Source organism: Condylura cristata, unplaced genomic scaffold (assembly GCF_000260355.1).
Source record: "Condylura cristata isolate star-nosed mole 26May11 unplaced genomic scaffold, ConCri1.0 scaffold00008, whole genome shotgun sequence".
NCBI classification, from domain to species: domain Eukaryota; kingdom Metazoa; phylum Chordata; class Mammalia; order Eulipotyphla; family Talpidae; genus Condylura; species Condylura cristata.
Window position 1 is genome coordinate 62,213,658 of NW_004567109.1, and position 26,296 is coordinate 62,239,953.

The 26,296-nt window shown below is 49.3% G+C and overlaps 1 protein-coding gene across 1 annotated transcript; it reads left to right on the forward strand.

The window, feature by feature from the left end:
- CDHR2 (cadherin-related family member 2) lies at window positions 1–25,341 on the forward strand. Its single transcript, XM_012722140.1, is given in 31 exon segments — window positions 1–52; window positions 308–379; window positions 3,946–4,085; window positions 4,229–4,282; window positions 8,992–9,081; window positions 11,129–11,218; window positions 11,772–11,897; window positions 11,973–12,119; window positions 12,203–12,278; window positions 12,378–12,502; window positions 12,622–12,855; window positions 13,733–13,888; window positions 13,971–14,132; window positions 14,400–14,461; window positions 14,757–15,000; window positions 16,907–17,140; window positions 18,961–19,030; window positions 19,145–19,759; window positions 20,790–20,861; window positions 21,260–21,309; window positions 22,417–22,565; window positions 22,697–22,805; window positions 22,893–22,981; window positions 23,383–23,451; window positions 23,560–23,637; window positions 23,718–23,778; window positions 23,865–23,989; window positions 24,474–24,587; window positions 24,673–24,753; window positions 25,195–25,262; window positions 25,265–25,341. Coding segments are annotated over 31 exon segments (3,891 nt in total).
- The last annotated feature ends 955 nt before the right edge of the window (window positions 25,342–26,296 follow it).

A 26,296-nucleotide genomic window follows, 5' to 3' on the forward strand; every position in this document is an offset into this window, starting at 1 on the left:
ATGGCGTGGTTGTGGGTGTCCTGTCTTCTGCTTGCTGCCCTTGTAGGGTCTGGTGAGTACTCCCCTACCCCACCAGAGTAACACTAACCTGGGAGTCCTTGGCAGGATCCTTGGAAAAGAGGGGTACTCCTTCATTAAACTGGCCCTGTGACTGATTGCCTTGGGGGGACTTGAGGGAGGGCATCCCAGGCCCAGGAGGGGGAACCAGACTGAAGGCTGACCTACAGGGCTGGTGTGGGCCCCCACAGGGGTAGCTGGGGTCAGGCTTTGCAGGGTGTCCAGGTGTTCCAGCGGCCTGTCCCCACAGTGGCAGCCAACGGGGCCCCAACATTCCTGCCCAACATCACATCAGTGACTCTGCCTGAGGACCTCCCACTGGGTGAGTAGCTGTCCCCGTGCCCAGACCGGGCCCTTCCCCAGGAGGGTTCCAGGGGTCCCCTATGATTTTGCTCCCCCACTCCAGCTCCATGACTCATCATGGGGAAAGGTTACCTGGGGGGAGTTTGTTCCAGAAGCTGCTTTACATTTCTTCAGCTTTGTGTCAAGGGCCCACTCCACGTCGGATAATCAAGACTTACTCCTTGAAGACACCCCTCCTGTTTCCTACCTTTCAGTCTTTCTGATTTCCCCAAGGAGAAAATACCCAGTTGCTACCCTCTTTCTCTCAGGCCTCCTCTGCTTGCTCCTCTTCCTCCACCATGACATTTTATTTTTCAAACAAAGAGAGCAGGTTCAGGCTCAAAGCCCTTCACACACTTCTCCCCAGGAGCTGATATGATGGATGCTTTTTTTTTTGGCTTGTTGTAGAGTTACTTACCAGGTAGGTCTTTGTGCACAGCAGTAATCTAATGCTGACTTTTAAAATCAAGTGTGAAATAGGGCCCTCCCTGGTGGCGCAATGGGTTAAAGTACAGCATTTGAAGCTCTCCAAAGCCACTGCAGCATGAGTTCTATCCCTGGCCAGGGAGCTGACCCACATGGCACAGCAGACCTCTCCTGACCTACCTGCTGCTTCCCTCGGCAGTGTATTTCAGTAGATCTGCTGTTTCTGCTCCTTACTCTGTCTCTGGTGAATCCTCTCACCCACCACACCTGGCCTGAACCCCAGTTCTGTAAGCATACATAAGTCAATCTTAAAAAAAAATCAAGTATGAAATAGCCAGTTGATTAAATGAATAGTCACAAATAATGAGATGGGGATATGACGAAGTTGATGGTAGCCGGAGCAAAGTGATGTTTGGGAAACATGATTTTAGGAAGCCGTAAGGACTGGACACCCAGTGCCCAGCAGGGGCAGGCTATGTGTTGGGAAGCAGAAACTAGAGGTGACAGGGGTCAGCTGTGCCTAATGGAGTCTGCAGACTTCAGGGTGTGAACAAGCAGAGGTTTGCTATTCTCTCCCGTAGCCAGAAAGCCCGGGGCTTCGGAAGCTCAGTTCCAGTGCTTGTTCCCTGTGTTATGTGCCGGCTTCTGCTTCCCTTGGGTGTCATGTTATCCATGAGTCCAGTAGGCTGGTGCCACACCCTCTTCCAGCCAGCAGGAGGAGGAAGGACCTGGAGACTTGTCTCTTTCTCGTAAAGACAGGCTGGGGAATTTACACATGTTTCTTCTGCTCACAGGTCCCTGGTTAGTACTGAGTCACTGCCAAGGAGCCTGAGATCTAGTCTACTCCAGTTAGCATGTGCCTCACTCAAAATCTGGGGTTCTATTAATCTTAGAGAAAGAGGGTATTGAGTAGTGGGGGGCAATGTACAGTAGTGGCAGTGTCACAACTGGGACCCCAGATTTCTGAAGGTAACAGATAAGCATTTAAGGTAAAAGCTGGCGTTGGCGCTGGGTGTAGAAGCCTGTCTAGGAGCACGAGGAAAGGATGGGGCTCCTGACATGCACACTCTGCTGTAGTTTCATCTGAGGGGTAGTTTGTTGTTGTTGTTTTTAAGATTTATTTATTTACTCACATAAGAGTTGGGGTTCAGGCCAGCCAGAGGTGCTGGGGAGGCAGGTGGTGAGAAGACTCACCAGAGACAGAGTGGGGAGCAGAACAGGCAGATCCTCTGAAATACACTGCTGAGGGGAGCAGCGGGTGAGACAGGAGAGGTCTGCTGCGCCATGAGGGTCAGTGGCTGCAGACAGCTTAATAGTGCTGTGCTTTAACCCCCTGCACCACCAGGGAGGCCCCAAGATTTTAAAAAAATATAGCCATTTCCATCAGCAAAAAACCACAAATATGTCAGGGGCGCTAACAGGCTGGGCCACAGTGTCAGCATAAGTGTGCAAAGGCTAGCCTAACCAGGTGTGCCTATTTTCACTCTGTGGCATTCGCACAATGAGCAAAATCACCTCATGAATGTTTTTCAGAAAATTTATGTCAACATATGACTGTTAGATACACAATTAGGATGTTTTAAATATTAAGTAGTTGAGTTGAATGACAAATATAACTCTTAATATCAGTGTTTCAAGTTCTTTATCAATGTTTTAAATTCTTTAACTCTTTTTTATTTATTTGCTACACTTTCCCCCCAGGCAGACATTTAAAAAAGCACGTCCTGTACAAAATGATGTAAAAATAAACTTATGTTTAAAAAAAAAAAAGCACGTCCTATTTCCACCCGCTCACTCGCCTCCCTTTATTTACCTCTTTTTGCATGTTAACATTTCTGAATCATATGTGTTTAACATTCTTTAAATTGACATTGCCTCCCACAGCTAAGGAAGCGTAATATAGACACAGGTATCTTTTTAGCATCTGGTGGTCTTCCTGGAGGCAGGGGGTGAGGTGGGAAGACACTGAATGAGCTTTCCAAGAACTGTTTCCAAGGGATGGAGGAACAGACTGGGTGGGCTGCTCAGACCCTTGCAGAGGGCTGTCGTGAGCAGAGGGATGGGCAGATTCTCTGCCCCCCTCGTACCTGGTGCCAGGCCCACAGTCACATGTGGTTGCTGTGCCAACTTCATCGAACTCTTGCTGCGGAAAAATATATGCATTGGCATAAAGACAGCTATCAGGTAGGCTGGATTTAATATGTATTATATATGTGTTATATATAATATATATGTACACACACACACACACACTCTCTCTCTCTCACACACACACACACACAGGGTTTTACAAGAAGTTAAACATTCTTGTTAACCCCAGATACTGCACCTCCTGGGTTGAAGGGTTGAAGGGAACCATAGGTGAGGATTCTAGGGAAACATATTTTGATTAAAGGAGAAAGCCCGATAAAGGAATGGACAGCTCTTCAACAATGAATGGAAAGGGGATGGCAGAGGTCAAGTAAGCTGGTGGGTTGTTGGTTAGCAGAGCAGAGGCTAGATGTGGTAAAAGAGGCCAGGGAGCAGGCATGTTTAGGGCAAATCTGTGAAGTTTCTTCCAGGTGGTGCATTTATGACCTTGGGACTTTCAAGTCTCCTATTACCTGCCTGCCCTTGCTCTGCCCAGGGGCATGCCCTCTGTGGATGCCAGCTGCCGGCGCTCAGGCAGAGCATGCAGGCAGAGCATGCAGGCAGGCTCTGGGAGAGGGATGAGAAGGCTTGGAGAGGGGCCAGGCCCCTCGAGAGCGTTGTTAGCAGCCTCCACCCTAGCATGCACCCCGCTTAGCAAAGCTCAGTCCTCCCCTTCCAGGAGAAGGGGGAGGTCCAGGAGTAGGGCAGGTCTGGAGAGTAAGCTGGGGAGAGGACGCGCTTGGGACACAGTCCACTGTGTCTAGTGCAATTGGGGTCCCTCGAAGGAAACTGGTGCCGAAGCTTCTGAGTGAGTGTTGAGTTATAATAACTGAAATTGATGCCTGTGACCATGGCCTGGAGCCAGGGCTGGGAGCCCTTGATATCAGATGCGCGGAGCCATGGACCCTGCCCAGGTCCGTGGGCAGGTTGGCCCAGGCCAGCATTGAAGGAGGTGGTGAGGACCTTGGACAGAGTCTGTCCCATCTCCAGGTGCCTTTGCCTTCAAGCTGGTAGCTGAGGACCCAGACCAGGACCCTTTGAGTTATGGGATTTCTGGTCCCAATGCCTACTTCTTTGCGGTCAATGAGAATACTGGGGATGTAACAGTGAAAAACCTGCTGGACTACGAGGTAAAGACAGCACTCTGGAAGGGCCCCGTGGCAGGGCTGGGAGGTGGGGAGGGCTAGGGTGCCAGTGTGTGGGTGGTGGGCTCCCTGCTGGGGCTTCTACCCAGGCAGGGGCTCACCTGAGGTCTTCTCTCTGCCCGCTCCAGACAACATCCTGGTTCCGAATCACTATCTCCGTGACCGACAAAAAAAACAGCCCAGTGAGTAGGAAGAGGCAAGGGTGGGTGGTTCTGGAAACTAACAGAAGTCCCTTCCCTCTACTCCTGTGTCCCCCACATCTGGAGAGCAGAAAGAGTTCCTGTTAATCTGAGTTTAATGTTTATTTATTTATCACTAAAGATTTATTTTTACTTATTATGTCATACAAGAACTGGGTTGTAGTTAGAGGTGCCGAGTTGAGGGGATGGTGAGAGGATTCACCAGAGACAGAGTGGGGAGCAGATAGGCAGAGCTACTGAAATACACTGCTGAGGGGAGCAGCAGGTGAGACAGGGAGGTCTGCTGAGCCGTGTGGGTCTGCTCCCTGGCCGGGATTGAACTTATGCCACCACAGCGAGCTTGATAGTGCTTAGACTTTAACCATTGCAACACCAGAGAGACCCTTGACTTTAATGTTTAATTTGATCATAATTATTTTTTAACAATTCAATGACTTTTAGTTTATTCATGGAATTTTACAATTATTTTGCCAGCTGCCCTTTATATCCTGTTGTGCCTTTTCCTCTCCCCTCCCTCTTAACCTCAGAGTTCTCAGGATGCTTATTGATGCTCAGGAGTTTTTGAAATTTTTATATTATCAATTGTCACCTTGTAAATGTCTGGGGTTTGTTCCTATCACATGATTCTTTCAAACTCCCACCAATTTGTTGAAAATGGCTGCAGTTCATCCTTTTTTATGGCTATATAACGCTCCCTGTATGGACATACCACTTTGTGATGCAGCTGTCCTTTGATGGATACTTAGGCTGCTCCCATGTCCTAGTTATTATAAATAATGCTGCTGTGAATACTGTGGATTCACCTGTTCTGCTTCCCACTCAGCACTGCTGGCACCTCTGGCCTATACCCCAGTTCTTGTATGCATAAATAAATAGAAATAAATCTTAAAAAAAAAAAAACAAACAAAAAACCCTAGGCCCTCCCTGGTGGTGCAGCGGGTTAAAGCACAGCACTGAGAAGCTAAAGCCACTTCCGCATGAGTTCGATTCCCGCCTGCCCTGGAGGTGACCACATGGCGCAGCAGACCTCTCCTGACCCGCCCGCTGCTCCCCTCAGCAGTGTACTTCATCGATCTGCCTGTTCTGTTCCCCACTCTGTCTCTGGTGAATCCTCTTACCCTCCGCATCTCTGGCCTGTACCCCAGTTCTGTATGCATAAATAAATAAATCTTTAAAAAAAACCAAAAAACCCCTAACAATGGAAATATGACCCAGTAATCCCACTTTGAGCATTTATCCAAAGACTGTGAAACCATCAACACAAAACCCACATGTTCCACGATGTATTTTTAAGAGCAGTTTGAATAAGGTGGGCATTAGTTCTTAAAGCTTTGCTAAAATCCATTTGTAAAGCTATCTGATTCTGGGCTTTTGTTTTTGGAGAGGTCTTTTGATTGTTTGCTTGTTTATTTTCTGTTACTGTTCAATTTATATGTTTTTTCTTGGGTTACTCTTGGAAGAATTATACTCATCTAGACATTTTTCCATTTTTTTTAAGGTTTCTGAATTTATCGGCATTTTTTTTTTCATAGTAGTCTCTTAAGAGTCCATGTTTTTCTGATTATCTGTGGTGGTTTCTCCTATTTCATATATGATTCTGTTTGTTGTCTTCTTTCTTTCTTTTTTTGTTAGCCTAGCTGGAGGTTTACCTATTTTGTTTATCTTCTTAAAGAACCAGTTCTGACTGTTGATTGTTTGGTGGGGTGTTTTTGATCTGTTTCATAGCTTTCTATACTGTGAAAGAAAATACAAGATAACTTAACCAACATCCAATTGAATGGTAGTTCTACAAAATGTAACTGATAAGGGATTAATATCCAATTTACCTCTGCTTCAATTTTTATTTCCTTCTTTCTACTAACTTTGGATCACATTTGTTCTTCTGAAGTTATTTTAGGTGTGGTATTAAATTGCTTATTTGGGATAGTGTTGTGATAAGATTGCTTTTGCTGCACCCATAGATTCTGGTAGCTTGGATTTTCTTTTGCCTCAAAGTATTTTAAAATTTCTGCTATGATTTTCTCTTTTTTTCCAATAGCTATTAAATAATGTATTGCTTAGTCTCCATGTATTCATAGCTTTCCCTCTTTTTTGCTTATTGTTGCCTTCTAATTTTATGGCATTATGGTCAGAGAGAATACTAGGTATAATTCTGACCTTTGTAGTTTTACTGACAATTGACTTTCACTTTCTCCTCCTCCTCTTCCATGTTAAGTGATTTAGGTGTCAGTTGCTTGATATTCATTGTTCTGTTGCTTTATAATAATTCCTTTAGAACATCTTTCAAGTGTCACTTGGTATTGATAAATTCTTTTCCTTTTTGCTTTTTGGTGAAGATCCTTACTCTTTCTTCTTCTTTTTTAAAGATTTATTTATTTATGCATACAGAGCTGGGGTACAGGCCAGGGGTACAGTGAGAGGATCCACCAGGAACAGAGTGGGGAGCAGAACAGGCAGATCCATGAAGTACACTGCTGAGGGGAGCAGTGGGTGGGACAAGAGAAGTCTGCTGCCCCCTGTGGGTCAGCTCTTGGGGTAGGAATGGGTTGGCTCCGAGGGTGGGGGGTGGGGGCTGGGGGGCTGAGGCGCAGTGCTAGCTCCATAGTGCTGTGCTTTAACCCGCTGCACCACCAGGGAGGGGCTCCCTCACTCTTTCTTCTATCTTGAACGTTACTCTGGGTAAAGGATTCTGGCCTGGAAGTCTCTTTAAGTCCTTTAAATGTCGCCTTCTAGTCCCTTCACACTTGTAATGTTTCCACTGAAAAGCCCGCTGACAGTATGTTTGGCCATCCTTTTTTTTTTCTCTTGGTGTTTTTAATATTCTGTCCTTTTTGTTGGTTTTTCAACTGAGTTATAACATGTCTTGGTATGTGCACCTGATATTATTTGGCTTGGAACTCTTTGGGCCTCTGGGATCACCGTGTCTGGCTGGTTTCCCAACTTGAGATGACTTTCCGTGATTATTTCTTTGCAGAGGTTTTCTACACCTTTCCCTTTTCTTCTTTTTGTGGAATCCCTATGCCATGGATTTTATTTCTCTTCAAGTTGTTCCACCAAGCCTTTACACCATTTTCATTTAAAAATACTTTTCTCTAACTTGTCCTACTCTGGTATTCACCAAAACTGTGTTTTTGAGCTTATTAATTCTCTCCCTTGCTTCTGTTTGTCTGCTGTTGTGTCTCTCAATTGTATTTTTAAAATCTGCTACTAATGCTTCTTAACTCTAGTACTTCTAAGTGTAGTTGCCTGGTATTTTCTTTATCTTCATTCTGTTGTTGTTTTCTATCCTTTGTTGTTTTCTTGAGTTCCGTAAACATTGTTAGAGCCTTTACCTTAAACTCCTCTTGTGTCATCTTTGCAGTTCTACTGGGTGAGGATCCTTGCAGGGATTTTTTCCTGTAGTATTGTGGGGAGTTCATCTGTTTTCTCATTTTTGATTTTTTATGGGCTATAATGTTGGGGAAAGGATGTCCACCACACCGTCCAGAGAGCCCTGTGGTCCAGAAAGAGAGAGCGTGAATCACCTCACTCCCTTACATCCCCCCAAAAGTCTCAGAATGCCTGCTTAGATCCGCCCTGGGTCCTCGTGGCTCCCTCTGTGGTATTGCTGGGAGCTGTAGTTTACTGGAGTGGGGTGGAGTCCATAAAACGCTGCAGAGTTCCTTTAGGACATTCTTTCCCCCTAACAATAATAGAGAGAGATTTTTCAGACTGTTGTCTTTGTACCTGTTAAAGCGATCTAAGCACTGGTACCAGTGATATAAGAGGTGGCTGGGGCAGTAAAGCATCAAAAGATCACTTCTAGTTAACTTCATATATGTCCACTTTGTCCCAAAATGTTACCAAAATTTCAAAATTAGTTCTTTTGGTTGAATGCAGTGGCATCAGAGGTCAAATTTCGAAATGGCACACTTATATCACTGTGTCTTATGACCATGAAAGTGAGGAGTTTATATTTATAGCATGTTCCTCAACTCAATCTATTTAAAAAATGGTTTTAATGACTCAGATATTCATGAATATGCTCTTTTGTAAGAATCTCAAAAATTGCAGATAAAGCTGAAGACCTCTTGGGCAACTTTCCTCAGCCCACTCCCACCTGAAGACCCCTTATAAACCCTCACTGTTATAGACACCTGTTCATATGTGGATGCAAGAGTGTCGTTTTCGTGCATTTTCAGAAACTCGGGGAGGCCCACTGCACATGGCATCATGAACTGCCTTGTCCACTCAGCAGATGGCCTGGGAGTCTTCCCATGTCTGAGCCGGTTTCTTGCACTGTTTTTATTCCAGTGTGGGAAGAGGCCATGTGCTTTAGCTGGTCTCTTATGTCACAGCTTTGCACTGAGGCAAACAAGTTAAAATGGGCATTCTTGTAATAATGAGACAGTTACATTTTAGATCTTTTAAAAAATGATCAAATGATTTCTGCAACTTGTTCTCAAGTGATTCAGTAAACACATGAAGAGAGAGACAGAAACCAGCAATGGAGGGGATCTGGATGAAGGGTCTCAAGAATTTTTTGTACTATACTGGCAGTTTTTCTGGTGTTTGAAGGTGAAAGTTACGCTAGCTTTGCTTAATTGTCCATTGAGGAGTTATGCCAACATACACTCCTGCTCAGATATTCCCTGTTACTTTTTCTCAAATGCTCACATTTTTCAGGCTCACTCAGGTTATTTCACCTGCAGGTGTTGAAGGAACTACCGATAATTTTGGAGGACAGAAATGACAACAAACCTATTTTCCAGAACACCGACTTCTCTGTCAAAATCAATGAGGTAATTAATAACTGGGTGCGGTGTGTAGGAGGCAGGCATCCCAGGAGCTCTGTCAGAGTGAAGGGGGTCAGAGACAGCCAGCAGAGGACCCAGGATTGGGACAAGGACCATCCAGATAGGGTAGCTTTAGGAACTAATTTCCGGGGGGTGGTGTTCCATGAACAATAGTAACAGTAACATTTTGCCATCAGGGAGATTGGATTGGAATTCTTTTCCTTATGAAGCAAAAAACCAAAATTGAGTCCCTATTCTGGGATGGGGGAATAATTTTCCCTTGTGGTAATTAACGTGAAAAGTCTCTCTAAGTGGTGGCAAGCTCACCTCTTACTAGCCTTTCAACTTCAATATAGGCTTTCTTCAACCACCACATCCAGAACCGTAGGGCTGACTCTCATTAGCCCATCTTGCCTCACGGGTCCATCAGTCTAGGTGTATTCGATAACACGATTGACTTGTCTGCATCTAGACATTCCCTTCTGGCAAGGGAGGAGCATCTCCACTGGAGCTGCATGGTGGGCAGGAGGTTCTCCAGTGGTCCTGAGCAGTGGAACACCACCATTCCCAAACTTCATCACCATGTGGCTTCAAAGACCCATGAAGTTGAGGTCCCAGGCAGACACAAGGCCAGTGAGGTTCAGGTAGCTCTTTGACCAGCTCTGAGCAAGCACCCACTATATGCCAGGTGTTGTCATTGGTACTGAGAATGTCTGGCAAACAAGATGGACCTAGTTACTACACATTTAAGCAAAGAGCACAGATGGTTGAAATCTATGAAGCAGGGCTAGATGAGAGAGAATGACCAAGGAGGCAGCTGTTTTGTGCTTGAGGTCAGAAAGTCTTCTATGAGTCCTTAACCATGTAGCAGAGACCTACATGGTAAGAAGGAGCTGGCTATGCACGGTATGCTCCAGGAAAGGGTATTCCAGGCAGGGGACCAGCAGATGTAAAATCTTGCAGACAAGATGAGCTTGGCGTGTGGTAGCAAATCTAGGAAGCATGTGTAACTGGAGGATGGAGGATAAGAGGAAGGTAGGTTAGAGAGCTGAACAGTGGCCTGTGCTTGGAGGCCATATTTTTTTTATTCTAATCGTTTATTTTTACATCATTTTGTGCCTTTTTTCATCCCGTGGACTTCCCATCACCAAATCACCTGTGTGCCATCACCACAATCCAGTACACTTCCCCCTCTTTATCCCATTCCCCGCTCTCTGGTATATAGTTGTTCATTATTATTCCCATCTACCCCCAAAACCCCCACCCGGTATTTTCCTTTTCTTTCTGGCTTATTTCCCTAAGCATGCTCCCTGCCAGCTCCATCCATGTTGCTGCAAAAGGAATGAGTTTATCTTTTTGGTTGCTGAGTAATATTCCACGGTGTATATGTACCACATCGTTTTAATCCAGTCATCTACTTCTGGGCATTTGGGTTGATCCCATGTCTTTCTGTTTGTAAATAGAGTAGCAATAAACATGGGGGTGCAGGTGTCCTTTCGAATCGATGTTGTTGTGTCCTTTGGGGTAGATACCTAGGAGTGGGATTGCTGAGTCACGCAAGCTCCATCTTTAGCAGCTTGAGAAACCTCCTTGGAGGATTTTTAGTACAGAATGATGTGGTTTGATTCATGATTTTCAAGGATCTCTGTGAAATCATTGTGGAAATAGAAAGGGTGTAAACAAGTTGAAAGGGGCAAAAAACCTCTCCATAGGGCCTTGGAGGGTGCTGTCTGGCACCTGCCTGTAAGCTATAGACAAACGCAGCTTGATCAAGTACTGGAGAGCACTGTCTGAGCTCACCTCCCAGAAGGGAAACTGAGGCTCAGATTAAGTACTGGAGAGGCTGCAGATCCGACGCTTGATCAAGTAGCTGTCCCAAGGCCCAGTCCCAGTGTTTAATTTTAGGAAGGGGGAATATGTAGGGAACACTGTGCTACGGTGTCTGGAAGATACTATCGTTACTTTAGTGGTTACAACTGGAGACACTGAAGCTCAGGAGAGGGGCATGTAAGAGATGGACTGGAGCTCAGAGGTGACCAGTGCTTTATTACAGACCTCAGGAAATGGCTCCATGGTGTTCACAGCGAAGGCTACAGATGCAGACTCCGGTCCTGCAGGCACTGTGAATTACAACATAACGGAGGTGAGTGGCTGCAAATCCTCATGGGAAAGTGGGCCCACTGCTCCTCACCACCACCAGGGGGCAGCATTTCCCACACAACCTCCTGTGGCCCAGCTGCCTAAGGGAGGCAACTTCTTCAACCTGGTCCACCTTACCATCCTCTTGCTTGGGGCTCTGTCAGGACCCTGAAGCATTTCTGTCACACCAGCTGGTGGCTGATGTTCTCCTGGCTTCGCAGAAGGGAACTCAAAGCTCAGAGAGGTCCAGGGTCTTCTCTAAGGTCACACAGACAATAGGGGGGTGATCCCTGTTCTCATGAAATTGAATTTGCTAGCTGTAACTCCATCTGCTGAGCAGCCACCCCATCCCTGGTACAGACCTTAGCTCACTCCACCTGCCTTTTAACCTATCCAAGCACTCTCTGAGCCTCACTTCCCAGAAGGGAAAGTGAGGCTCAGAGAGATTCTATGACCTGGTGAGAGTCAGTGTGGCCAAGGGCAGGGCTGGGATTTGAACTTAGGCCTTGGGCACCTAGAGGCACCCAGGTGTATAGGCTTGACTATACTCTGCTCAGGTCATTCCTAACACCGAGGACAGCAGGAACCTCTTCAAGATCCTGCCCAGTGGCACCATCATTCTTAATGGTTGCCTGGACTACAACAACAAGAGCTCCTTCTATCAGCTGAAACTGGTGGCCTGTGTGAGTGGGGGCACAGGGAGGGGGGAGGGCATCGGAACCTCTGGCCAGACAGACTGAAGGCCTGTCTCCTCACAGGACTCAGGCGGTTGGTACAACAACACCATGGTGACCCAGTGCTCTGCGCCTGTCTTCTTGTCCATCTCTGTAGTCGACCAGCCAAACCGGAAACCCCAGTTTCTCAGGGAGTTTTACTCGGCTTCTGTGTCTGAGAATGCAACTGTGGTATGCCAGGGGAACTGGGGTGCTCTGGGGTGGAGATGACAGGGAGGGAAAGGGTCCAGGCCACCAATGGTGCCTCCTTTCAGGGAACCTCAGTGCTGACGGTGCAAGCCATAGATGGTGACAGAGGCATCAATGACAAAATTACCTACAGCATCTCCAGTGAGAATGGGGGCTTCCTCAGGCTGGGGCTGGGCAGGAGAAGGGTGGGGAATTCTGTCAGAGACTCAGAAAGCAGCTGCCCCTCCTGTCCCTTTCCAGGTTCCACAAAACCCTACGGGCACTGGTTTTGCATCGGGCCAGATAGTGGGGAGATCAGGGTCAACAGTTCTCTAGACCGTGAGGAGTTGCTCGATGAGGATGAGGAGGTGCAGGTGGAGGTCACGGTGAGTGAAGGGTCCACCACCACCTTTGCATCCCTACTCTTTAACCTCTGACCTTTGATTTTGGCTCCCTCAGGTGCTGGTTCTCTGATCTCTGCCCTGTGGCCTCTGCTCTTTTCTAGGCCACTGAGGAAAACTTTGACATCAATGGGCAGAAGCCCAATGTGAGCATCTGGGTCACACTGAGGGTGACAGATGTCAATGACAACAACCCTCAGTTTTACAACTGCAGCCTCCCAGGCTGTAACTTTTCCTCTGAAATGCCCTTAAACAACTTCACTGGCTGGGTAGATGAGCATGCCTCCAACCGTGTCGCCATAGAGGGCCTCACCATTGTGGCCTACGACCCAGACAAGGCAGGTGCACCTGGACGGGGGAGGCAGTGGGGGCTGACTGGAACAGAGCTGTGGTTCAGGGCTGTGGGGCCATACTTGTCAGTGTTGGGGGATGCTGAGTTGGTGGGTAGTCTTGGACTCAGGACAGTGCTTACATGGTGAACGGGAAAGCAGCATAGGGTAGAAGTTGGGACTGGATGCTAGATAACAGTGAGTGGGTATCGTTTTCAGTGGCTTGAGGAAAATAGAGTGATGGGTGGTTGGTGAAGTTGAATGGTGCTGGGCGGCTAGTGACTTGGGGTGATACTGGCCAAGTACCAGTCCTTGGGGAAGTAGGTGATGTGAGTGAGTTTCCAGTTGGAGGGATCTTAAGTGGAGATTGACATAGAGTGATCTGTGATGGGTGGTATTGAGTGATGAATCACTGTGTAAGGTGTTTGGTGTATTCTCAGTGATAATGAGTTGGCACCAAACGTGAAATGGAGGATGGTATTTGTAGGTAGAGGTGTTGAGTTGGTTGGCATTGAGAGGAATGAGGGCGGTGTGGTACTAGGTACTAGGGTGATGTTTGGTATTGGTGGGGGGGGGCAGGGGGTAGTGTGAGATGAGATGATGGAGACTCAGGCTGCATGGGCTTGAGGGGTGTGTCGAGGTTCTGTCTCTCCAGCCTGAGCCTGGGTCCACAGTGCCTAGAGAAAGATGAACCCATAACTGCAGCACTAGTGACCACCACAGCCTCTCTGGGCCCCTCTTGCCTCAGTCCCTGAAGAGGCCCTGTCTTATGGGATCTCAGTGGGCGCATTTCTGGAGGCAGGAAGCTGTGGCCAGGGGTTGGGAGAAATGTATTGGTGGGTGCATACCAGGGGCTTGGGCTTACTACACAACACAACATCTACAGGGCAACAACGGCACCTTCTGGCTGTCCCTGGAAGGCACTGATGCAGATGCCTTCAGCATCTCTCCTGAGAAGGTAGTGGGCATAGCAGATGTGCAGCTGCTGGTGAAAACACCATCTCTGGTGGACTATGAGAATAAGACGGAGATGACAGTAAAGGTGAGTGGTGCTTTGAGGCATCAGTGACTTGGGCCACCAGGCGCTCAGGCCCCAATGCTGCTGTCTCCTTCCCCGCCCTCAGATCACGGCTAGTAACTCAACCACACCGAACGACTCCATTGCCTTGGTGACCATCTGCTTGAGAGATATTAATGACCACAGTCCCACATTTCCCAAGGAACCGTACAAACTGAACGTCTCAGAGCACAGTCCAAATGGCACTGTCATCTCTAACAGCATTCGAGTGAGTGTTGGGGACACGGCTGGGTCTGGCTGGGAGAGACATGGAGAAGGCCTGGCCCACCAGTTGTCTGTCATGTGATGTCATCAGGTCCCTGTAAATGTGCATGCATGCATGAGGGCGTGCGTGTGTGTGTAAGTGTGTCTGTGTGTGAATCTGAGTGTGTAGGACAGTTCTCCCTTTTGTGTCAGGAAGCCACCAGTTGCCTGCTTGGCAGCGAGTGCCACCATTTCCAAAGAGTGCCCTATGATCTATCTCTCTGCTTCACAGGCCACTGACCCAGACACGGGTCTGTGGGGCAACATCACCTACAGTCTGCTTCCAGGCAGCGGGTAAGGAAGGTGTTGGTGGGCAGAGGGCTGGGGGTGGGGGGTGGTGGTGCTGGGGCCTGGTCCCTCTCTGCCTCTTTGTGGGGCTAGAGTAGCTGAATAAAATATAGGGTACCCAGCCACATTTCAATTTCAAGTAAACAATGAATAATAACCAAATAGACAAAACTTAGTAAAGTATGTTACAACTATTTCACGGGATGTGCTAAAATATTTTCCACTGTTTATCTGAAATTCAAATTTAGCACGCATCCTATTTTGTTTTGTTTTGCTTTCTAAATCTGACCTCGCTGTACAGGGAAAACATCTTTGCAGTGGATCAATGGACAGGGGACTTGATGGTAATCAACAGCGAGCTGCTGGACCGGGAGAAGCAGCCGGTGTATTTCCTCACTCTCCAGGCCATGGATGGCGGCAATCTGTCGACAACCACCCTGCTGGAGATTGTCCTGCTGGACATTAATGACCAAGACCCTGAGATCAAAGGCTCCTACGACGTCTTTGTCCGGGAGATGTTGGACAATGTCTCCGTGACCATCATAGTAAGAGCTGGCCTGGGTCTGGGAGTGGCCCCAGCGCTGGGGACCCAATCTGACTCTGTAGTCATGCTCACCTAGGGAGGGCATCTGGGTTTTGCTGTGTGGTCCTGAGAAAATCACTGAGTCTCTCTGGGCCTCTATTTCCTCTTGGAAAATGAGGATAATCCTAACACTTATTCAGTGGGACTTTTGGGGACTAAAAAAGTGCTAGGACTCAGCAAGCCCTCAAAATTATGCTGCTCTTTTTAATCAAGCCTCTGACTAATTCCAAAAAGGATTTGAGATGGCTTGGTTTTAAAAGTAAGATAAAAATATGGTTGGAATCGGGACAAAAAGAACATAAGAATGGCATTGCTAAAGGACACAGAAATTGTTAGAACTCAGAGTCATACAACTGCCAGGAGTGGGCTGAAAATTCAGTTCTGAGCTTTCTAATGGCCAAAGCAAAAAAGGTGATGAGATGAGTGGCTGGGTTCAGAGTTTTGAGATAAAGACCCACCATTGGCCCCAGAGGAACAGCAAAGAGAAGACTTTCTCTTGAGTCACGTGGAAGGGGATTCTCTGGAAAACAGAAGAGGAGGTCCTTGGAAGGATAGTCATGTGGTCATGGGGCCCCCCATCTTTTGTGGGGCTGTATGGTTTCCAGGGCACATTCCCAACCCTGACCTGTCTTCTGATCAAACTTGTGATCCTTATTTCATAGAAGGAGAAAACTGAGGCTCAGACAAGTCAAGTGATTTTGCTGTGGTTACACAGCAATGGCGGGACTGGGACTGAACTCAGACCTCCCTGTCTGGATACCTGGGTCTCAGCTCCTTGCTCCTTGGTACATCTCATCTGATCTGTGAGCTCCTCTAGGCAGGAGCATTTCAGAACTGTTGCTGAGAACATGGTGCATAGCATAAGCCCCAAGAAACTCTTGGGGAATTAACTGACCTGAGTTCAAAGTGCCTAGAAATAAACAGGTCGCTTTTGGGAAAAACCACCTCCAGCTACATACAAAGGAAGCATTTAATAAGCGAGATCGCAAAATAATTGAAATGAAAGAGCTGACCTGAGGGGATGGTCAGGGAGGAAAGGGAAGAATTGGATCCAAGTCTGGATCCAAAACCACATCTGCTGAGTACCCAGCCCTTTTCTGGGTTCCAAGTTCCCTGAGATGAATCTACCATTCTTGCCTCCATGTGACTCTTAATTAGGAGAAGGGCTCCAGATAGTCACCCAAGGGTGTCACTTGTACAGTAATGAGCATAGCATGGGAATTATAGAGGCCAAGGGGAGGCACCAACCTGGCTTGGAGTGAGACAGAGAAGGTGGAAAGGGCTTTCAGAGTCAACAGCATGTGCAAAGGCTCAGTGGTAGGAAAGAACCTGTTGTATTCTTCCATTTCAATTACCCCAAAAGCAAACTAAGCATGTATTCAGCACTTTGGCAGCAGGACAGGAACACATACACACACACATACACAATGGGTGAGGAATCGGCTATTTCAGAACTACAGTATTGAAGTAGTCATCTCAGAAAATCAGAATCTTATTGGGCATCACACCAATTTTATATTTATTTAAGATTTGAATATCTGTGGTATACTGTTCCCATCTCCCTTCTCACTGGAATATCAGCTCCATAAGGGTGCCATCTTGATCAGGATTCTATTCCATTGCCTAATACAGGCACAGGTTGGTATACCATAAACATGAATGACCTCAATACTCAGAAACTCTTGCAAACTGTTGATCTGACCCTCTTAGATGGTAGACAGGCTGGTAGATTGACAGTGTCCCACTGGCTTCAGGCCCAATTGCTGCCCTCATGAGCCAGAACTGGAGGGGAAGGCTAGGCTGCAGGGGCGGGATTGTGGGGCTGGGAAGCCCTGATGTCTGATGCCCAACCCTGCTGATCTGTACAGGCTTCTGATGGAGACCAACCAGAAACCAACAACAGCAAACTTCAATTCACACTGTCTGAGAGCTTCAGCAATTTTTCTGTGGACTCCAATAAAGGGATCCTCACAAATGTGAGTCCCCTGGACCGAGAACACATCGACCCCAGCCTCAAGGGCCGCTTCATAGTGACTGTGAATGTGAGTGATTGTGGCGAGCCTCGGCGCAGCACTCTGGCCAATGTCACCATCAATGTGGAGGTAAGGCCTGGCTCAGCTGGGGTGTCACATGGGCCCTGTGTTGGGGCTACCTGAACAGATAGCAGCTTCTCTCTGCCCCAACTTAAGTCATCTTTCTCCCCTTTGCAATTTGGTGGGTAAAGAATCCTTGTGCACTGGTTGTGTGCCCTTAGGCAGTCACTCCATCATCTGTGCCCTCAACTTTCCTGTCTGTAAAATGGGGATGAAAATAATACAGAGTGAGTTAACACATGACAACTGCATTGAAGATTACCCAACGTATAGAAAGTACCCTAATTATCGTTTGCAAAGTCCTAACCGATACCCTCCTACCTCTCCCCCTCCCTTATTCATGGGGGAAAGCCAGTATCTACAGTGTCTTCTGACTTGCAGGTAGAGATGGCCATCACTTTTTATTGATTGAGAAATATGCACAGAGGTCAAATAGCTTGCTGGGGGTTGCAGAATAGGGTTTCAAGCCCAATCTGTGTTTCTTTTCTTTCTTTCTTTTTTTTTTTTTTTAAGATTTATTTATTTATGCATACAGAACTAAGGTACAGGCCAGAGGTGCAGGGGCAGTGAGAGGATTGAGAGGCAGTCAGAGATAGAGTGGGGAGCAGCAGGCAGGTCAGGAGTGGTCTGCCGGGCCATGTGGATCACCCCCGGGGCAGGGATCAAACTAGCACTGAAGTGGCTGCCGCCAGCTTGCAGTGCTGCGTCCTTACCCTCGTGCCACCAGGGAGGGTCCCCAATCTGTGTTTCTAAGGCTGCCATCAGCCTGCACTCACCTTCCTCTAGAAAAGTGTGGGGTCACCCATGTCATCTAGGGCGGTGCTTCCCAGGGGTCTGCACAGCCTGCACCAGCCCAACCAGCAGCTCTGTCTTACTGGGTTGGGATATGTTGTTTTCTTACAAGGACAAGTAGTCCTGCCCATATAGAGCTGGTTGTCACAAGGGCACTGACAGTGGGGACTTCTGCCCCATTTTGCGGATGAACACATCGAGGCCCAACCAGGACAATGGCCTCTGAGAAGCAGAGGCAGAGTTGCTCTGACTCAGAGATTTTCTTAGTCGCGCTTATGAGTTAGGACAACCTTGGCAATGCAGCTATCCCTGTGTGGGGAGCAAGTAATGCCATTTGTGGGAAATCACCACCAAAAGAGGGCTTTGTTTTCAAAGCGACCATTTCTACTACTGGAAAGCGAAAGCAGATCTTGGGATTGCTCTGGGGGAGGGCTGGAAAAGCCCAGGGATCCCCCAGTACTGAGCTGTATGCCAGGTGGGTGGGGTGTGCAGGGCGGGGAGCAGCAGAGGGCAGCCAGCGTCTGAGAACAGTCTCAACCTAGCAGAGGCTCAAGTCCAGCTCTACCAGAGCAGGGGACACATGGAGTGAAACTGGTGAAGGGCAGGAGGAGCAGAAGAGAAAAGGATGAGAAACTCTTGGGCCGAGGGCCTTTGTGGAAACATAGCAATATTGGTGCCAAAGTCTGAGGTGGAGGGGCAAGTTGGGCCTGACAGGGACTCCCCGCCTTCCAAAAAGCAGGGTTTAAGATAGTTCTGAGCCGTGGCCAGACAAAGAGTGAGGGGAATGGGCACCCTTAAAGAGCGGAACTGAGCACAGAGGTTCTGCCGTGGGCCTCTGAGCCCCCATGTGTGAGCTGGGTTAGTCTGACCTCTTCAGGGTCCGTCTCAAACATGCCCACATCTGTGAAGTGGGCCTTGCTGTCTGACGGGACACGTGCCTCCGGCCAGAGCAAGGATTGATTTCTCACATTGGCTCTGGGAGGTTGAACCCTGGGGGTGTCTGGGGGCCCTGGGCTCAGTGTTGCCTCTGCTTGCAGGACATCAACGATAATCTCCCCATCTTCAACCAGACCAACTACACCTTCTGGGTAAATGAGACTATCTCAGGTCAGTCCTTTCTGAGCCAAGCTTGACCCTGGGGCCGGGGATCGGTGGGGCATCTGACCATTCCCTGGGGGAGGTGAGGTCAGGGGACCCCTTAACACAGCCCCTTGTCCACAGACGTGCTGGTGGGCGTGATGTTGGCCTCGGACGCAGACCAGACAGAAGCCAACAACCGCATCAGCTTCAGCCTGTCGGGGGCGGGCGCCAACAACTTCATAATTAAAGTCTCGGGGCCTCCTACTACAAATTCTGGGCAGGCCATGGGCAACCTCTGGCTACCTTCGGGTGTGAAGCTGGACTATGAGACACAGGCTTCCTACAATCTGACCGTGACTGCTGAGAACCCAGACCCTGGAGTGGGGAGCACCTCAGTAAACGTCACGGTGAAGGTGAAGGATGTGAATGATGAGCCGCCCACTCTGAATTTAGCCTCGCTTCAGGGTGTCTCTGTGGCTGAGAACGGCCTGCAGCACGGCCTGGTGACAAATGTGACTGCCCAGGATGTAGATACCACAGCTCAACTGGAGATACAGCTTGTGAACGTGATCTGTACCAATGCCAGTAGTGACATGGGCAGTGTGTGCCACGACTGGTTCTCTGTGCTGGACAATGGCTCCGTGTTCATCAATCAGAGCAGTGCCATCGATTATGAGACCTGTGACCTGGTCACACTGATTGTGCGGGCCCATGACCTCAGAACAGAAAATAATTTCCAGGCTTACAGTGACAATGGTGAGATGGCCTGGCCTGTGAGGTTTGGCAGGGCCTAAAGACCTGGGAGGGAGCCCTGGGCTGGGATCCCTGGGGTCTGGGTTCAAACTCTGGCTCCAGATTTTTTTGTTAAAGATTTATTTATTTATGCATTCAGAACTGGGGAACAGGCCAGAGATGCACAGGCAGTGAGAGGCTCCAACAGAGACAGAGTAGGGAGCAGAACAGGCAAATCAACAAGTACACTGGTGAGGGGAGCAGCGGGCGGGTCAGGAGAGGTCTGCCTCACCATGTGGATCAACTCCGGGGCTGGGATCGAACTCATGCAGAAGTGGCGTTAGCTTCTTAGTGCTGTGCTTTAACCCACCAGGGAGGGCCCTGGTTCCAGATTTTAACTGCTGAGTCACCAGTGGATCATAAAACCTCGTAAACGCCCATTTCTCCATCTGTTAAGTGGCGCTGAGTAGTATTTGGCTGTGAAGATTAAATGAGAACATGCATGTGAGGTGTTTGGCATAGTGCTTGACATGCAGCACACACTGCTGTTGTTTGAGGTGGTGTGAAGGAAAGAGCACTCTTATCCCACCTCTGACACCAGTAATCATATTAGCAGCTAGCGTGTATTGAGTTCTTCCTCCAGCCAAGAGCTGTGCTGGGTTCCATGTACATTTTTTTTCACTTTTCTCCCACAGTCCCCTATCCAAACCTTACAGGTGAGGAGGCCGAAGAACAGAGTAGGCAGCTAAATAGGCTAGCCCACACAGCTAGCAAGTATCTATAGAATGTGGTCTGGTGACACAGGCCTGGCTTGGGCTTGATCCCCTGTTCTTGCTGTGTGACCTCGGACAGGTTGTTTGCCCTTTCTGAGGTGTGGAGAAGACACTCCCTCTAGCAAAGAGCAGAGTAGACTGAGTGGGCTCTGTGGTCAGGAGCAAGGAAGGGAACTGACCACGGGTGATGCACGGAAGGGGGCAGCCCACTGGCTGGGGCTCAGGCTTTCTGGGGCAGGCCTTTGCCTAGAGACCACAGCTGGGCCACCTTGTTTCCCTAGGAAGCCTCCCCATCACCATCAAAGATGTGAATGACAACGCACCCTACTTTCTGCCTGAGGAAAAGACTTTTGGTACGCAGCAACCCTCCCCCCTTCCTTCCATCCGCTCTGCCAGGTGCACGTTTGGTTGATTCCCATAGACTCTTCTCAGGCCCCAGATTAGAAGGCATCTAATCCTGCCTCTCCCTAGGGTTTCAACAAGAGGGGAGACCTGAGTTTTGACTCCAGCTGTGTCCAAACTCTTACTTGACTGTGGGCCAGACCCCCGTCTCCGGGCCTCCATTTCCCCACCTCTTCAATGGAAAGTGGGTGGCCTGAGAACCGATGAGTAGGGGAGGGCATAAAGGGAGTCTCTGGTAGTGGGGAGCCTGAGAGGGCAGGTTTGGAGGGATGAGCTCTGAGTTGGGCCTCAGCACGAGGCCAGGTGGGCCTGAGCCCCATACCCCTGATCTTCCTTTCTGCACTTGCAGTGATCATCCCAGAGCTCGTGCTCCCCAACCAGGAGGTGGCTACCGTGAGAGTAAGTCTTTTGTCCCTCCCATTGTCAGGGAGACACCGGGGGACACAGGGCTAAGGTCTTCTCAGGCCTTCCAGATGCACCCAACATGTTATAGTGCCAGGAAGGAGACTTATTGGCTCTGATATCTGAAAGGAAAACCCTAGTATGGAAGGAACACCTGTTTAATTGATATAATTAAAAACCATTAATTATTACATTCAGTATTCATAAAAATTTCATGACCATTAAAACCTCTTGCAGGCTAGACTTTGCTCACTATACCAGAATTTTTGAGTATTGCAGAGAAATCATAGCAACTATAAATGTAACGAGGTCCTTGCAGTTAATCATTTCCAGAGCAAAATTAGAAAAACACTTTCAGTGTTTTATGGTGTCGGACACAGGCTTGTTTGTTGGAGGGCAGCAGCTACCCAAGCAGCAGAGGCGGCCTCCCGCGGCCCTGGGCCGGCTGCAGACCTCTCTTACCTGGAGAACCACCTTGTCTGTCACTTTCCCTCCGGGGGTTGGTGGTGGGAGCCTCTTAGGGGCAGAGGTGGTGGTACTTGGCCACCACACCAGAGAGCACACCGAGAGGACACCAGAGAGGACACAGGTCTAGGAGGGGGACAGCCCAGTCTTCCCCCACTCAGCACTGAGCCTCCAGCCCATCAGGGCTTTTCTCAGAGCCCCAATTTCTTCTCCTAAAGTGGGAATAATGATGCCCCCTTTTGAGGTTCTTTTAAGCTTTAAAGGGTCAATTTTGCAGCATAAGCCAATTGCCTCCTAGCGCCTTGGCTTTGGACAATTTTGTTTACATGGACTCCTTGAAACTGAAATACCATTTTGTCTCATCCTGAGCAGTGATGTCTGTTGACTCGTGGTTCTATTTTTCTCTAAGATGTGCTGGAATGAATAAAAATAGCTGTACCCTCTTTGGGTGGTGACCTGTCAGCCAGGGCCTAGGGACGGGGACTTGTAGGCACTGCTTAATCCAGTCACATAGTTGGGGTGGCCTGGGGAAGCGTGGCAGAGAGCCATCTGCCTGGGCCACCCTGCCCTCTGGTCCTTGCTGGGATGGGGTGGAGCTGCCTGGCCTGGCCCCTAGATGTGGTTCACTTTTCTTCTCAGGCCAAAGACAATGACACAGGGGACAACGGAAACATCGAGTTCTCCATTCACCAAATGGTTTTCATCTCTAAGGAAGGCACCATAATTCCTTCCCCAGGCTTCTGGATCTCTACCTCTGTAGACTCCAGTGTGTTTGTCGGCAGCATCAAGTAACCATGGGCCAGCCCATGGGTGGGGGTGTGGGGTGAACCAAAAGCACCTCCAGGCAGAGCACACCCTGATAGGTAGATAGTGGGTTCAGTTTAGCTTCCAAAACGGCTGTGCCCTCCTCCTTCCATAGGCTGGTGACCAACCTTAATGCCACTCGCCAAGGCACTTATCAAGTGACGGTCCGGGCCCAGGACAAACCTTCTCAATATGAACCCCTGGAAGCCAAAATCACCTTGAATGTGAGTGTCAGGCCCTGCCTCCAATCCCCGTGCCTTCCGCCAGTCCCTGGTCCTGTGCCTTATCTCCCTCTCTGCTTCCTCTCACAGCTCTTCACTGTGGATGAGAGTTATCGTCTGAGGCTACAGTTCTCCATGAACAAGGAGGACGTGGGCCTCAAGTCGGAAGACATTAAGACGTATGTCTGGGGGAGCTGTGGAGAGGTCTGTAGGGGAAACAGGGTCTGGGAGCCTGGTCTGTCGACCTGCCCTGAGCCACACTTGACCTTGTCTTTAATTCTGTTTTACCTGCATTTCCTTTTTGCATGCCCCCAGAAGCCTACGATTGGCTAGACCCTGAGAGGCCTAAGTGAGCTGCCATGTACAGTTGCAAAGGCTGTGCACGGCACAAGAGTACACTGCCTGCTAAGCTGTAACCCCGGCCCCACCTCTAATCTGCAGGGGTGTTATCTGCATAGTCCCTGGAGTGGCAGGGGAGGACCCCCTTTCTAACTCACTGGATTGCTAACTCCACTGGCAGAATGGAGGGCCTGAGCTAACGTCCTCCCCCAGGTCTCTGTGACATCTGCCCCTTTTGCAGGGCTCTTACCCAGGTGACCAAGGCTACAGTCTACATCGTGAACATTCAGAACATAGACACCACCGCCCGGTGAGAACCCACAGGCCCGAGGCTGGGCTGAGGAAGGGCAGCAGAAGCAGGAGGGACCTGCTGGGTTGCGCAGGGCGGATGACCTTTACCCTCCTCTCCCCATTCCAGGGCCAGAGGCCGTTCCTACATGGATGCCTACTTCGTTTTCCCCAACGGGACAGCCTTGACGCTTGACGAGCTGATTGTGTGAGTGGGGCTGCCCTGGGGGTGAGCAGGAGCCTGGGGATGTCAGTGTCCCTTGGGACTGAATGGGGTTCTGTGACCAGGGTGATCCGGAGCGACCAGGACTCACTGACACAGCTATTGCAACTGGGGCTGGTGGTGGTGGTGAGTGTGGGCAGCATAGAGGACTTTGGGGGTGGGCAGGGGGGATTGTTGATCCCATGGCCTCCTTCACACTCCTTCTTCTCCAGGGTTCCGAGGAGAGGCAGGAGTCGAGTCTGCCGAAGGTGCTCAGTAGTGTCATCATTGGCCTGGGAGTGGCGCTGGTGCTGGTCATCGTGATCATGGCTGTGTCCCTCATATGTGTCCGGAGGAGGTATGGTCCCATACTCCCTGTGTCCTCCAACTAAAGACATTCATACCCGGGGTTGGGGGGAGGTAGAGAGACCACGGGCTTGGGTGTCAGAATCTGTATTTAATTCCCGGTAACATGTTGTGACATTGTGGGGAGGTCGTCTCCCCTTCCCCTCTGAGCTTCAGTTTCCTCATCTTCAGAACACGATCTCGCACCCAGCAAGATGTCAGGCCCAACTTACGCCTTTAAGAAACACTGCTTCTTCCCTCCTTTCCAATATTCTTGGGGTCAGCAGCCTCATCTGGGCTTGACTCTAGGTTTTGCTGCTGGCCAGCTTTGTGGCCTTTGGCAAATTCTTTCATTTCCCTGACTCTTACCCATGTTCTCTGTGAAATGGCACTGATGTCCTTACCTGCTAGGATGTGGTGAAGCCACACCCTTGGGCCTGCACTAAGCACATAGTGGGTGTGCAGACAAAGTAGTGACCCCCAATCTGTTCTCATAGCTACGAGAGGAAGCTTCGGGCTACAAAGGCTGCCAAGGAAGCCCGGAAGACAGTGACAGGTGTAATTCCCTCAGTCTCTGCCATCCCCGGGACTAACATGTTCAACACTGAGAAGTAAGCCCGGGTCATAGGGTGGGTGGGTACGAGGCCCCCTAGGATAGCTGAGGCCCACAGCTGCTTGACTGGGCCTTCTCTCCAGGGCCAATCCCATGCTGAACCTCACCACCAACGACCTGGGCTTTGAGTCCCAATCTTCCTCCAGTGACTTGGATAATGTCAGGTAAGCAGTGTCCCTCATCGTCAGGCTGGCTCGTGATGGCAGATGATAGTAGAAATGGTGATGGTAGATGGTGGTGATGATGGCGATGGTGATGGTGATGATGGTAAGGAGGAGGTAGTGGCGATGGGGATGATGGTGCTGGTGGGATGGTGGTAGAAGCAATGGTGGTGGAGTAAGAATGGGGATGGTGAAGATAATGGAGGTGGTATGGGGTCATGGTGATGTGTGGTGATGGTGATGATGATGGCGGTGGTGCTGGAGTGGTAGTAAAGATGGTGATGATGTAATGGTGATGGTGATGGAGGTGATGGTGGTGATTGTGGTTGAGGTGGTGATGGTGGCTGAGGCAGTAGTAGTTCTTGGCCACAAACAGGGAGGACCAGACTTGCCGTCTCTCTGATTTCTTGTATTCTCCTCTCTTCTTCCCCCCACCTTCTCCAGCATCAACTCCCTGGATGAGAATTCTGTGGACCTGGATAAGGACAAACAGGAAGCCAAGGCAAGATGGGGAGCTGGTACCTGGGGTTTTTGAAGGGACCTACTACTGAGATGGGCATATCTCTGCACCAGCTCTGGGAAGCCCCTTGACATCGGAAGGGGGTCTGATCCTTGCCTCTCTACTTGTTTACTGTGACCCGGGGAGGATGAGCTCCGGCTTTCACGTTATCATCTATAAAAGGGAATCAAAACATCCACCATGTAGGACTTTTGTGAAGATTAATTAAGAGCAAGGATAAGAACCACCTGGCACAAGACAATTGCTCAAAATGCAGGCTCCCTCCTTTTCTAGCCTTTATTTAAAAGCTGGTGAGGTGGGAGTGGGGATAAAATGTAGAGGTGAACATACTCTGGCAAAGGAGAGAAGGCAGGCTCAAAGAAATAGCAGTAGCATCATTGGGCCAGTCAGTTGGTTAGATTAGATCAAGAACCCTCAGCCTGGACTGCTGAATCACCTAGGGAGCTCTTTGCACATAGTGGTGCCAGGGAACATGGGAGATTCTGATCCTGTGATGGGCCTGGGCATGAATGTGTTGTTAAAACTGCTGGGGTTGGAATGTGCAGGCAAGATCTCACCCTCAGTGGGCTGGCCCCTGACTTAGAGCAGCAGGCAAGTGTCCACCCAGCCTCTACAAATCCACCCACTTGGGTCTTGCCTATAGCCAAGGCCCTGCCGGCCCGGGGTTCCCACCTTCCCTGTGAATGGTGCTTATAAACAGCTCCCAAGCGTGGCATCATGGGGGCAGTCCAGGCTGGGTGGGAGGCCTCATGGTGGACAGATCTATCTCTGAGATAGTTTGGGACAAAAACGTCCTTGAGCTTGTGTTGGGGGTGGGGGAGGCACAGACTGGAAGAGAAGACCCTGACAGCTTGGAGCTGGAGTCCCAGGTAGAGGCCAAAATGTGCTCCAGAGGGAAGTGAGAGGTGGCAGAGGTGGGACGGGGATGGCTGTTGGCTGGAGAGGGGCAGGGAGAGGAGAGCATGAAGAGGGCGCAGCCAGGCCTCTGAGAGTCTTCAAAGCAGGGAGAGCTATAACTGTCCTGAG